Consider the following 14,094-nt stretch of genomic DNA (forward strand, 5'->3'; position numbering starts at 1 on the left):
GGGGGCGGGGCCAGTGTTGGCTTGAGCACGTGGAGGGCATATACTTAAATTACTCCCCACCTCCCAAGAAATCAATGTTATATGATGCTTTTACAGCGTACAAAGTGCTTTCATTTGTTGTATCATGGAATCATCAAAACAGTTTTCTGAGATATACATCCCGGTATTAGGAGAGAAGTGAGATTCAGAGATGTTATTTGTAGGATTTACTGCTGGCTGAGCTAGAACGGAAGCTAGCGCTTTTGATTCCAGAATCCTTGGTCTGTTTTTTTGTTACACTATAGTATAATTTTCTTTCTAGAAACACATGTAACTCCCCAACTCCAGGAAGAGGAAGATGTGTGCTGTGGGAGGCTCCTTTCAATTTTCTTTGATACCTATAATCTTTTTCCCACTCGGCCTATCATGTACAATCTATGAACTATACCCTGCATTTTGCAGCTTTTAACCTCTGAATTACCTACAACATTTTAACTATTGAACCATTGGGAAATAAAACAAGGGCCCAACGGCTTGGAGTATCCCACCTAACAGCAGTGATTAAAGAAAGCAGAATAGATAACCTGTGTCCAGTCACTCAAAATATATTGTGGAACTTGGACTATGCTCTTATTAAATAGAATGATTCAAACTTTATGTATTTAAAGCTCAATAAGATGAATGTCCTGGCTCCACCTCTTTAAGTGCACAAGGTTTCAGACACATTCAGGATGGAAAATTAAAATTGGGGGGCATAGGGACTGCAGTGAAGAAGTCTGAGGCCTAGGGTTTCTGACTGGGGGATGGGGTCATGATGAACATATTTCAGCCCCTGTCACATACCAAGCACTGCTCTAAGTGCTTTGCATGTATTACCTCATTTAATTTGGTGGAGATTTTTTTCAGATTTATATGAATCTCTGAGTGCTTGCTTCTTTTGAGATTAGTTTAGGTGAACCCCCTAATGTGTAGTTCTGTTGGCATTTCACCTTGGTATAAAATATTTTATTTATTTTGATAAAGTCCTTAAGAGCAGGATCTCTGTCATAACTTGGTATCTCCAGTACTACTAAGCATCTTGCTTTGTGAAAAAATAGTGCCTGGTATGTTTGTCACTGAAATTAATAAATAATGGATCATACTCAGACTGAGTTCTTCTTTTGGCAGCAAGCTAATGAACAAATTTCCAGTGCAGGTTATATGACCTTCAGCTTCTCCTACGGTATCACCTTTACTTATTTATTTTTTAATTGCTCATACAGATACAGCTGTAATAAATATTTGGTTTTTGTGATCAAATACAGTCTCAGTTACAAGGCAACTTAGAATTTAAAATATGAACAGCTTAACACCAGAAATGAAGCAAAATTATATGTCTTTTTGCAACAGCAATTCTGAAATTATTTTTATACAGTGTAACAACAAGGGCATCAACTTCATTATTTTCCAAATTTAAGTTTGGTTTATGTATTTTATTGAAATGGTTATTCTCCAAACATTCACATCATTCCATCAGTATCTTCTTCCCACAAACATTTTTTTATTCTACTTTTTAGCTATTTTGTCTTTTTGTTTCATATTAAAGGATTAGATTTATTTGACTTAATGGAATGTGGTTTGAAGCCAGTAGTGTCTCAAAACTTTATCTTAGGCCCAGAGCTTACCATATCTGAACCCAAAAACCTGACTCCAAGAGAAGTGCACTCTCATTGCTAAAACTTAAGCACCTTATCGCTCAGAATTTTTAATTCCTTAGAATTTCTCAGATTTTAGGTAGTTACCTGTTTTGTGAATTTTTTTGTAGATTTCCAGTGTGAATAGATTTCCAAAATCTGGATATTCAACTGGTATTTTAGTCTTTTAGTAACTAACATGTTTAAATAACCTACATCTCCATATCATGCAAAGGGGACTGATTTCCGGCTTCCAAAGGCATACACAGGAAACCTTAGGTTCAAAGGTAGTAAATAGTGATAAGAGCAAATTGCTTGTGATGGTACAGCTGCAGCCTCCATAGTGTACTTGTTTGGCTCAGGTACTCTAGGAATGAGAATTCTCAGAATTACATAGCAGAGGTGATAGGTTACCACACTACCAGAAAAATTAAAAAGTAGAGTATGGAAGGGGTTTCTATCTTACAATGAGGCAGTGTCAGTATAAGAAACATTCCAAATATGCCAGCCTTCTCAAGTTAATAGCAGACATTCTTTACATTACTTCCTCAATGTCTCTTATTTCCCAGCTTTTTTTAAGAGGAAGACAAACCTCAGATTACAATTTTCACCCAAGGATAAACCCCCATTTCTTAAAGGACCCTAGAAGGAAATGCATTTGCACTATATGAGGACTGTTTTGTGAGAAATGTAGAACTGAAAAACCAGAGAAATGGGGCCAAATCCCAGATCTGCCTTTTCTCTGCAAGCGTCTGATTCCCATTTTAGAAACAATGCTTTCATCTCCAGATTCAGCATGACTTTTCTCTTCCCTGTAACTTGCCCTTTTAATCATAAATATTTTGCACTACCAATGGTGATCTGTTGACATTTGCCCTAAGGTCCTTGCGGGGCTATTTCAGATCTACCGTCCTTGCCATAGGATGAATTTGACTCACAGAATAGTCAACACTATTAAAAAGGCAAGTTCTTGTATTGGAGGCTGCTGCTTTTCTTTTTATTTCTCACACACCTTTCTTCCATGAATCAACTCTTTGATGGTTATCCTGGTGAATCATTTCTGTTCATTGTTTCCAAGATGGTATCAGTTCGAATGTTAGCAGTCACTAATCCAGCCCTGTCCTGCCACCCATGAGTTATCCTCACCATCCCTTCCCTAAATATAATTCCCTTTCCTTCCCAGACCTGGACTTCCTCAGAGGCTAAGCTGGGAAATTACCGAATTTCTCTCTGTGTCAGCCTCTCAAGAGGGGAATGATTATGACGTACTTGCAGTGCCATTAAGAAACGTTGGCAATCCCTGATCTTTTTGATAATTTAAGGCCTAGAATTATCAAAAATCCCAGGTATACATCCTTCTCCTAAAATGAAAGAAATGGAGGAAGCTCCATGTTTGGTGTAATAGTAAACTTCCTTATACCACTCCTCAACATATTAAGAGAAAACTGATCTAAGTTCCCTTTCTAGTTTAGTTAGTCTTGAAATTCTGATTTCATATGTTCTCAGAAGAGAAGTGATATATATCAGATGATCTTTTAGCATCTCTGAAAAATCTTTCTCTAAAGACTTCTAAGAACATTGTCAAATGACACACAGTGAATATTTTTTTGCTCCAGAGATATCCAGCAGGGAAGTCCTCAGAGATGTCTGATTTGAGGGACAGTCCACAGTTGTTCCAGTATATATTTCTGATATCTGTCAGTGACCCTCTGAACATCATTATGATGGAAAGTTTTTCACAGTCCCCCGTCCCACATTTTGAATTCCTTTCTTAGTTCCCTTATGGTTTAATATAAGTGGGAGATTAGTAGTGAGTAGAGGGGGAGAAATTCAGCTCATTCTTCACCTCCTACTAGTTCAACTGTTTGTGAAATTCATATCCAAACCTTATGGTAAATGAAGTCAGGTCAGAAGAAACGTATTTCCTTTTTGAAATTTCTCAGAAGCAATATGCCCAGTACATGGTACAGCTTGGTGAAATATAAGGCTGTGGGTTCCACTTGACTCTGAATAATCACAATAATCCAGTAGGTTTGCAGAAATGCATAGAAAATTTATGAACAACATCTCATTTCTTCTTGACAATGGTGAGTCGAAGTATTGATAGAAAACATCTCAGGCGAGAAGTTTTAAGTGTGTTCAGTTCCCCTTTCCCCAACCTTTTCCACCATAGGTCCTGGTCAACAAATACACAGATTTGGACCCCTGCTTTTCCCCACTCTGGTCTCAAGGCACCATGAGATGCCTTTTTGGGGAGGATCAGTTTGCACCCTTTTTCCCGTTTGGTGTCATACAAAGAAAGTGCTCATTTGAATCCATGCAATGCTCACTGCTACTAAAATGGCCTGTCATCTGGTTCGAGGGGGTTGTGTGGCTGGTGACTGAGCTTCAATGACTAGAAGAGTCCTAAGATCCTGACTCCTAGGAAAGCGTGGGAGTCAAGTCCACTGTAATTCAGACGGTTTGGAAGGCTCTGCTCTGGCTGGGGGTCATGCTGGGTGTGGTTCTGCTTTGGTCAGGATAGCATGGTGGACTTTCTTTGGTTCAGCACCTCTCCCCTCTGGCCCCACTAGGCTGTATGCGTGGGTGGCCACCCCTGGCTGGGGCGCTGCTTCAGTCGATAGTGTCCGTTGGCTGCGTGAGGCACTATTTGCTGTGGAGCGAGTGGAGGAAGAACCAGAGCGTGAGCTCCGAGAGCCTGAGGAGGAGGAACTAGGTTTCACGAGGCGGGCTTTGGGGGCCTCTGCATCTTCTCTGGAGAGAAAAAACAGCAAAGGTAAACTTTAATACTGACAAGACTGTGATAGTTTCCATTACGGTTGTTTCCTTCTGAGATTTCCTAATAAATTCCTCAAGCTGTAAACTTCACATGATACCACTGGAAAGCAGCCATTTAGGGGAAGGGGGACTTCCGCAGTCCCTGAGACTTCATGGTTGGCTGAGGCAAATGGATGTTTTGGTAGCCCTGAAGTCAACTCTGTTAGGAGAGTAGGCACTTACCATTGAGATTTGGGGTTTTCTACATAAACCCTTATTGACTGACTGGTTGATTGGTGGGCAGCAAAGCCAGGTTTATTGAGCGACAGCAAAGTGATAGTACAAAGCTCCCAAGGAGGGAGGGGATCCCAGGGGGTTGCCCAACACTTTTATTTTTTTATTTTTTATTTTTTTAAGTAAGCTCCATGCCCAGTGTAGAGCCCAATGCAGGGCTTGAACTCATGACCTTGACATCTAAGACCTGAGCTGAGATCAAGAGTAACCGACTGAGCCCACCCAGGCATCCCTACGTAAACCCCTTCATGGCCCATAGCTTATGCCCATTCTTTATTGTAGGCCCTTTATAAGTGGAAGTGAATCCGAAGTAACATAAAGTTGATCTTTTAATTCTCAGTTGAGGATAGATCGTTTCCCAATATAGGCAAGATAAACCAGACCTTCCGTCCCTGGGCTGGAACTCCTTACCTAACCAAAATAATCCTTTTAACAGATTCATAGTTAAGAGGAAATGGGAGGGGTGCCTGGGTGGCTCAGTCAGTTAAGTGTCTGCTTCAGCTCAGGTCACGATATCAGGGTCCTAGGACTAAGCCCCAAGTTGGGCTCCCCGCTGAGCAGGGAGTCTGCTTATCCTTCTGCCTCTGCCCCACCACTCCCCCCCACCCCAGCCCCTGGCTCCTGCTGTGTCTCTCGCTCCCTTTCTCTCTCAAATAAAGTATCTTTAAAAAATAAAAGAGGAAATGGAACACTTATGTTGGCTGGTCACTATAAGCTAGCTCTGGAAAGGAAGTCTAGTAGAAGGGATTTTGAAGGGAGGTTTACCTAATTTCATTAGGTCTCTCTTCTTCCTCATATCTCTCTTTCTCTTTCCTTCGGATCAGCAGCCACACCAAGAGGAAAATCAGCAGAGCTCCAGCCACCATGCCCGTCACCGCTCCTGCAACCATGGCGATGCTTTGTACATCTATTTTCTCAGAAACAAAAGCAGAGGTAAAGCCAAACATAAGCTAAGAAATACGTGAACTTAAAAAACATAAGCCCTGGGATGCCTGGCTGGTTTAGTAGGTGGAGCATGCGACTCTTACTCTCAAGGACTCTTGATCTTGGGGTTGTGAGTTTGAGCCCCACACTGGGAACAGCATTTACTTAAAACAACAAACAAAAACATAAGCCCTGGACAAGGTGAGTATTTCCAGATCTTTCTATCTTCTTGAGTTTCCCATTGACCCTTGGTGTATGACTAACCCCCTTGATGTTGAAAGGTAGCAGATCATGCTACCCCAAAATATGCCTCTTTGGCATTAGGACTATTTTAAACTGATTTTTTTTTTTGAAGTAGGCTCCACACCCAGAGTGGGGCTTGAACTCATGACCCTGAGATCAAGAGTCTATCCTCCACCATCTAAGCCAGCCAGGTCCCTGTCCCCTTAAGCTGATTATCTTTGAGAAACAGCAGATACAGGAGAAGTTCTAAAAACAAAGTAGAGGTTGTCCTTTTATAAGGGAAATTTACAGTTATAAACGAAATCTCCATTTGGTGCCCTCCTGGACATAATAAATCTCTTTAGGGAGCTGACAAATTCACACATATTCCTAAATAGAGAGTTAGCTACAAGAGTAGAACGGCCGTCGCAACTACTGAACTTATTTTAGCAATAGCCATGTCCTTCTGGAAATAAAGGTTTTTACCTTGACCTTACTCTTAGTTGTGATTAAAAGTGTTTTACGCTGAACCATAATGCAAAAGCAGGAACAAGCCCCTTGGATACTTACACCGTACGGTCACCCGCACCACACAGCTCTCCTTGCCAGCTTCGTTGCCTGCGGTGCACTGGTAGAGCCCAGAGGACGACATGGTGAGATTGTGTAGCAGAACGCGTCCAGGGTTATTGTGGTCTACACACAAGCAGAAGGAAGGACCGTAATCCTCTTAGTGACAGGGTCTCTGTGTACCGTTTACCTCATTGCATCATTGACCTAAGATTCTCTAATACAATTTAGTAAGGATGAGATGATAGATTTTTTGGAATGTGGAAAGAAAGGGGAACAGTCTCTGAAACTGCACATCCTTGAGAGTTACGAAAGACTGGGAACGTGTAAGGGAGAGTAAACACGGTACTTAGATATGTGGTACTGGATATGCAGTACATCTCTCTCATTTCTTTTGCCGCTTTTATGTACCATTTGAGGAAAGAGAAGACAGATGCTTTTTTCTGTCCGGGTTGATGGATGAAAAATAGAAGCTCAAAGAGGTTCAGCAGTGTGTTCAAGGTCACGTGGTGAGTTGCTGACAAAACCAGATTTAGAATTCATGGCTAGAGTACCCTTTCTGTTGTCTCAGCAGACTGGTGGAAAGATGACTTACCAATCCTGGACTTGGGAGGGAGATGCTCAACCTCTCCCTCCTTCTCCCGGATTCGCTGCCAAAAATACACGATGGGCTTTGTGCCAGAGGCTGACTCACACTGCAGAGTCACGTCACTTCCTTCTGTCAGCTCTCCTTCCAACTCACATTTGGGCTTTGATGGTCTCACTGGCAAAAAGAAAAAGCTTCAAAGATCGCCAGACACCAGCTTCAGTGGAAGAACTATGCCCTGTTGCGCTGTTTCTCTAGGCATCTGTTATGGCCAACTTTTGAGTGGGGAGTCAGTAGCCTTTTGCCACGCAACCATGCTTTACAGCACCCCCAGAAATACACCCACCTCCATCCCCTGCACACACATACACCCAGTCCCAGCTGCTTCCAGGGGTGCTGTTGTAATTCTCAGAGGCTGCCTCAGAAACTCCCTCATCCCTTCTCAAAGAAGACATTGTTATTTAATTGGCAATTTTAGGGAAATTGAGTGTGATTTTACTAATACTGAAACTGGGATAGAAATCCATCAACTTGGAAGCAATTAAATAGAACTTAGTAGCTTTTGTTGCCAGAAACCAGAAATGGAGTTGAATCATATCTGAGACATAAAAGGTAAATATAAGAATCCCACTTAAACATTAGAGGGTATTTAAATTTTGTCAGTGGGCTCCCATGGAAAATCGTGATTATTCTTTCGTCTTTTATTATGTCTAAAATATAGAACATACTTCTTCCCAGGGAACTGGACTAGGTGATCTCTGAATGTATAATACAGGGTATTAAAAATATGTATCACCAGGGGGCATTTGGCTGTTCCTCACAGAGACCTTATTAATAAGATGGAGGCGATTACCTGGGCACTCTAGCTTACCTAAGACTTTTAAGATGACATGGCTCCACACATAGCGCCCTGAATTCTTCACCTTGCAGCTGTACCGGCCCTCATCACTGGGCTTCAGAGGCTCAATCTGCAGCGAAGCATCTCCTGCCAGGAAATTGGAAGCAAAGGCCACTCGGCCCTTCTGCTCCTCAGTCAAGTTACTGTAGACATGACGGCTGGAGTAAGTGATCACCTGTGGGACAGAACAAGGCAGGGTCAAGCAGTGTGGCTCTCGGCCTTCATCTTTTGCTAATGTCAAGATGAGGAAAGGGAATACTCCTCATGGAACAAAGTGGTCAGGCCCGGGGCTGATTCTAAGGGTCAGGGGACCTCTGTTCTAAATGAAGTTAAAAGTCCAATATGTTTGTCTAGGCCTTGCTTCTCCTTCCCAAGGTAACACCTCTTATTTGTGTAGCATTTTAATTACAAAGTGGTAACTGTTTTACTAAATGCTCAGAACCATCTCATTTCATAGGTGAGGAATTTTGCATTTGAAATACACGTTCAGTCAGGTTTACACAGCTAAATCAAGGAAGGAAGGAAGGGAACGCACAGTAAATGCACATAGGGGTATCTAGAGTTGACTGTGAGGAGATTTGGTAGAAAAGGATGGAGAGGAGACTTACCTTTCCCCTACATAGCACCCCCCCTTTTTTTTGAGAGAGAGAGAGAGCAAGCAGGCTCTACACCCAGCCCAGTGCAGAGCCCAACACAGGGCTCGATCCCACCACCTTGAGATCATGACCTGAGCCAAAATCAAGAGTTAGAGGCTCAACAGATTGAGCCACCCAGGCGCCCCTCTCCTGCATACCCTTCTGACTTTTAATTTCCTACCACTTGCATGTGAGCTATTCAAAATATGCTACACTCCTTTTACTCAGTACTTTTACATCTAGTTTATTTCTCACATAGTGTTTTTGCAAGTTAAGTTGTTCCTCCCCTTCTCTGTGGTTTCACTTCCCATGGGTTCAGTACCCGAGGTCCAGAAGCAGATGATCCTCCTTCTACCATATTGTCAGAAGGCCAATTGTAGCCTAATACTGTATCACAAAACATGTGTCATTCCCCTCACTCCGTCTCATCACAGAGGCACTGTATCATTTCACATCATCACAAGAAGAAGGATGGGTATAGTACAATAAGATTTTGAGAGAGGGAGAGAAAAACCACATTCACAAAACTTTTAAATTATTTTATTAATTATTCTTAATTTCTTACTGTGCCTAATTTATAAATTAAACATTACCAAAGGTATAAATGTATAAGGAAGAAACATAGCATATATAGGATTTGGCACTATTCATGGTTTCAGGCATCCGGGGGGATTTTGGAACATATAATGCACAGATAAGAGGGGAATACTGGAGCCATTATCCCCATTTCACAGACAAATAGCAGAACTGGGATTTGAAAATAACCATCCAAGTCCATTTAGTTCATGTCCTGGTATACCAGTTACCTCTCTCCCACTTCCTGTGGCCATCTACATTCATTCCACTGTTTATTAAGTGCTCTTCCAGAAAATTTGGAAATGAAGGCAGAAAAGTGACACTTTTAAATCAATTTGTTTTGTTCTTACAAAAGTTTAGAGTCCAGGCGAGGGGACTAGAGGAGTTAAAGAGCAGAAGTCAATGCTTAAAATTCAAGTCTGAATTGGAGGACTTCATTGTTTGGCTTTCCTTTTGGGGGGCTTCACTGCTGATTAGTAAGAGGAAGTCAGCTGGGAAAAAATTACATCCCTTCCTACCATAAAATACACATGAGCATCATGTCTTTGTGTCTTTGTTTTTCCAGGTAGGGACACCAAAGTTTAGATTTCTCTAACAACAACAACAACAAAAATCCTGGGGCGTCTGGCTGGCTCAATGGGTAGAGCATGCAACTCTTGATCTTGGGGTCATGTGTTCAAGCCCCACGTTGGGTGTGGAGCCTACTTAAAAAATAGTCATCATCATCATCATCATCATCATCTTGAGCTTTAGTGAAATTTCATCTGCCTGCATCAGAGCCCATAGTTCTTGAATCCTTTCCTGGTTCCGTTTGTCCATCACCTCACTCCTGTTAGTCACAAAAACCATGCTGCTCTGGTCCACCAAGACTTGGAGCTATATGACTTCAGCTTTGCCCTTTCTGCCATTCAGCATATTCTTAAACTCATTTGATTTTAGATGTCAGCAAACATTTATGGGATGACTGCTTCCCATCAGGTCAGGGGGAGGCCATACAGATGAGTAAAAACCCTCTTCCTGTCTTCAAGTAATTCATAATCTAATGGGATTAACAAGGAGAGAAGTATAAACATAGAAAAAAGATTAATTGAAATAGTATCAGAGAGAATGTCCTAGAAAAGTTGGAGGCATTTGAGTTAGGCTTTGAAAGATAAGCAGACTAAATGAGAGATTATAATAGAGTCAGGGAGAAGGAGGCTGCAGGGAGCATTCCAGATGCACAGAAGGGTGCTAAAAACAGGCCCACAAGCATACAGGAGTGTCCTGTGCACATTTCTGACTGCAGCTGTTCAAATTGTTTCCCTCTACTCAAGCCCTTAATCCCATCCTCAATCACGTGACACCCTGCAACACATCAAATGCTTTCCTGAAAAGATTTGAAGCCATTCAATAAGGTGTCCATCAGTTCTTTCTCCATTATATCAAAACTCTTTGGTATCATCCATTTTGCTTTCACCACCTTTCTGAGACACATGTTTTTTCCTTTCTTTGCATGCTCTTTTTCATCAGCTAATTATTTATTGAGCTCGCATGCCAGGGTACTACGCCCAAAATCATGCAGAAATAAGACACAGCTCCTATCCTGGGGACCTTACAGTCTTGGGTCGGGGGAACGTGGGGGAGAAGAAAGTAAGAGAAAAGTAAAGGTGGACACTGTAGCTGATAATAAACGTAAGACATTTTTGGTATTCAACTTTGCTCACTCATTTCAACCAGCACCACTTTTGTGATCATTCTCATATCCTTCTATCAGTCCTGACATAGTTTTGAGCTCCGGTTTGGTATTTCCAGCTGCCTGGCTGCTGTGTATTTCTACCCTCTCCAATCCACCTTACATAACAATGTAAGTGGATGCCAGGTTAGTACTAATGTAAAACTCGCATCAGTTCTCTTCCAGCTCAAAACCCTTCAGTGGCTCCCTTCCACCTCTGAATGATGACCAGATTCAGTCTGTAGTTCTCACAGTGACTTCTGCATTACCTTTCCCAGTCTCATTTCCATTTTTGTCCACCTCCCATACCTGGGTACCATCAGATAACGTTGTCTCCCTTCCTGTAATACGACCCATGCTTTCTTGTACTCAATGCCTTTGCCCGCTGCATTTTTCCATGGAGAAACTCCCTTTTCTCCATCTCCCCACATGAAGAATTCCTATTCATTCTTTTGGGGCACCTGTGTGGCTCAGTGGGTTAAGTGTCCAGCTCTTGATTTCGGCTCAGGTCATGATCTCGGGGTCATCAGATAGAGCTCACAATGGGCTCTGTGCTCAGGGGGGAGTCTGCTTGAGATTCTAATAAATAAATCTTATTTAAAAAAAAAGAATTCCCTTTCATTCTTTCAAATCCAAAATCAATATTAACTTCTCACGAAACCTTCCCTGTTCTGACACTCAGACTAATGGCTTTGTTTTTTTCCCCCTCTCACCCATAGCATCTCTTTACAGCATTTTTATGTGAGGAGAAATGGTAAAAGACTTGGGCTCATAGGTTGCTAGATCCTCTTCCTATAATGTTGGGTATTGTCCAGGAGATCCTTGGGGCATTCTGGTTTCATATATGTCTGTTGCCCTTAACTGTCTTTGGCTAGGCTATATTACAACACTTCAATCCTTTATTGAATACACATTTACTGAAAACATACTCTGTGCTTAGCACTGTGCTAGAGATGATACCAATACAAAGAAAATTGTTCTATGAAAGTGTTGAGGGCCAGGACATGCCACCCCAGAATATGCCACTTTGCATGTGCATAAGAATTTCAAATGCTAAAGGCATTTGAGTTCTTGAAGTCCCTTGACCTAAAAGCAGAGCCTCCCAAAAGAATTTAAGTGTCATAAATCCCTCCTGAGAACAAGTCTAATCTTCTCTTCTAGGAGACCAGAAATCGGCACCACTCCCAGACAGACAAGATCACAAGCTAGCATATCTCCCATCTGTTCTTCTAAGGGCCCGTTTATCTTCCTCAAAAGTCATTTGCTTTTCCTTATGTGTCCTCCTCTTCCCTTTCCCCTACGACGTTAGGTACATAGGCCAAATTCTAGCCACCCCTTGGAGTTACTCATCTGTGGGTACTTACTCCCACACGTTTCGTACATGGTACACAGAAGTTAATAAACTTCTATGTTTCTCCTATTAACCTGTCCCTTTGTTGTACACCTGAAACGAATATAATGTTATATGTCAAGTATATCTCAGTGAGAATTTTTTTTTTAATTTTTAAAGAGAGAAAACAAACCAACAAAAATCTGTCTTTTATTGGTCTAATTTACAATGCCCCAGCTGGAAAACCTAGGAGGGGAAAGGGAAAAAGATTTTTTCCCCCTCTCCTACAATTTTGAAGGACAACTTTAAAAAAAAAAGTAAAATTATGACTCTCATATACATAGAATATGAGCATGTGTCAAAGATTTTATTTAACTCATTAATAAATGATGAAACTAGAAAGATTTTACAAGTTCAAATGAGAATCGGACAAAGATTTGTAGTCTCCTTTGGACAAAGTTCATTTGCATCTCTATAAACAGGAACCACTGCCATGCTATGGATATGGAAACAGGGACATCGCTACGGGCATTCCACAAGTTAATTTCTATTTCTGTGGAAATTAATATGTGAGGAAAATTAGACCATAATTCATCTGAAAATTTGGAGTCTAAGCATGAAGATGATGTTTGGGAGGGACCTCCCTATGGTATACTGTATGTGGTGGGGGGGTTGGGGCAGGTGTTGGGGCTGGGGTAGAGAGCGACCCTCTGTTGTTATGATTGCTATGACAGTAAGGGGAATTAGATCCCCTGAAGGCTGCTCTCCTCTGCCTCCACTCCCCTACTGCCCCCTCCCTCAGCAGGTGGTTTCACAGTTCAACTCTCTGGGTCTCTAAATTAGAATTCCTGCAGTCCTACCGAGAAGAGCATGTGGGAGTGTTTCCTTCTGACTGGGATGAGGGGTGCCAGGGAAATGGGAGCTAGCTTCACGGAGACAGAACCAGCAGCTGCTCCTGACGGCTAAGATGAACTCTTCAAAGACATTTTACAGCAAATCGGTAAGCATGCCAGTTAGAGAATATTTAGGAAAGAGAGAGAGGGCAGGAGGAAGAGGAGTCATCCATCCACATTCATCAAGAGGTAGAATGGGAGCAAAAGCTGGATTTGAATGTTAAGCTACAGAGATCCAGGAGCACAGTCATTTATTCAACAAATTTTGAGCCTCCACATTTTGCCAACAGCACCTGTTGTAGGTGCTTGGGAGATATCAGTGAACACAGCATGTGAAAATCCCAGCCCTTGGGGAGCATGCATTCTGGTGGCAGGAAACAGACATGGAAGAACATTGTATGGTACATTTGACAATACTGTGAAAAGAATAAAGCAGGGAAGGGGAGTTGTAGGCCAGGGGGACAGACTGCAATTTAAATAAGGTTTGGTCAAAGTAGACCTCACTGGAAGGAGACATGAGATCATGTCTTGAAGGAGACTCCGAACTAGCCTTGGGGAAAGAGAGTTCTAAGCGAAGAAAAAAGCCAAGGAGAGACCCGAAGGTGGAAGCATGCTTTGGCATGTTTGAGGATCAGCAAAGAGGCCAGGTCGCTGGAGTAAGCCAGGGGACTAGTAAATGAGGTCAGACAGTGGAGCCAGATCCTGCAGGGCCTCTGAGCCATTGTAAAGATGATCGCTTTCACTCTGTGGGAAGTGGGGGGCTATTATAGGATTTTGAGCAGAAGAGTATCATGATATGACTTGTTTTGAGAATAGGCTGTAGGAGGCCAAGACTGGAAACAGGAAAACAGTCAAGAGTCTGTTGGAGTTGGGGCACCTGGGTGGCTCAGTCTGTTAAGCATCTGCTTTTGGCTCAGGTCAGGATCCCAGGGTCCTTTGATCGAGCCCCAGGTAGGGCTCGCTGCACGATGGGTGTCTGCTTCTCCCTCTCCCTCTGCCACTCTCCCTGCTTCTTCTCTCTCTCTCTCTCTCTCTGTTTCCCTGTCAAA

The 14,094-nt window shown here is 42.3% G+C and overlaps 1 protein-coding gene across 1 annotated transcript in view; it reads right to left on the reverse strand.

Annotated features, from left to right (window-relative positions):
• Positions 1 to 1,418: 1,418 nt before the first annotated feature.
• CLMP (CXADR like membrane protein) overlaps positions 1,419 to 14,094 on the reverse strand; it is a 45,326-nt gene continuing 32,650 nt past the window's right edge. The window contains exons 3-7 of the mRNA XM_034665648.1: positions 7,874 to 8,075; positions 7,012 to 7,179; positions 6,420 to 6,542; positions 5,469 to 5,610; positions 1,419 to 4,406 (exon numbers count right to left, since the gene is read on the reverse strand). Of these exons, the coding sequence (XP_034521539.1) occupies positions 4,142 to 4,406; positions 5,469 to 5,610; positions 6,420 to 6,542; positions 7,012 to 7,179; positions 7,874 to 8,075 (900 nt within the window). The 3' untranslated portion in view covers positions 1,419 to 4,141. The remainder of the gene's footprint in view (positions 4,407 to 5,468; positions 5,611 to 6,419; positions 6,543 to 7,011; positions 7,180 to 7,873; positions 8,076 to 14,094) is intronic.

The sequence above is a fragment of the Ailuropoda melanoleuca genome, chromosome 8 (assembly GCF_002007445.2).
Source record: "Ailuropoda melanoleuca isolate Jingjing chromosome 8, ASM200744v2, whole genome shotgun sequence".
In the NCBI taxonomy this organism is placed as follows: domain Eukaryota; kingdom Metazoa; phylum Chordata; class Mammalia; order Carnivora; family Ursidae; genus Ailuropoda; species Ailuropoda melanoleuca.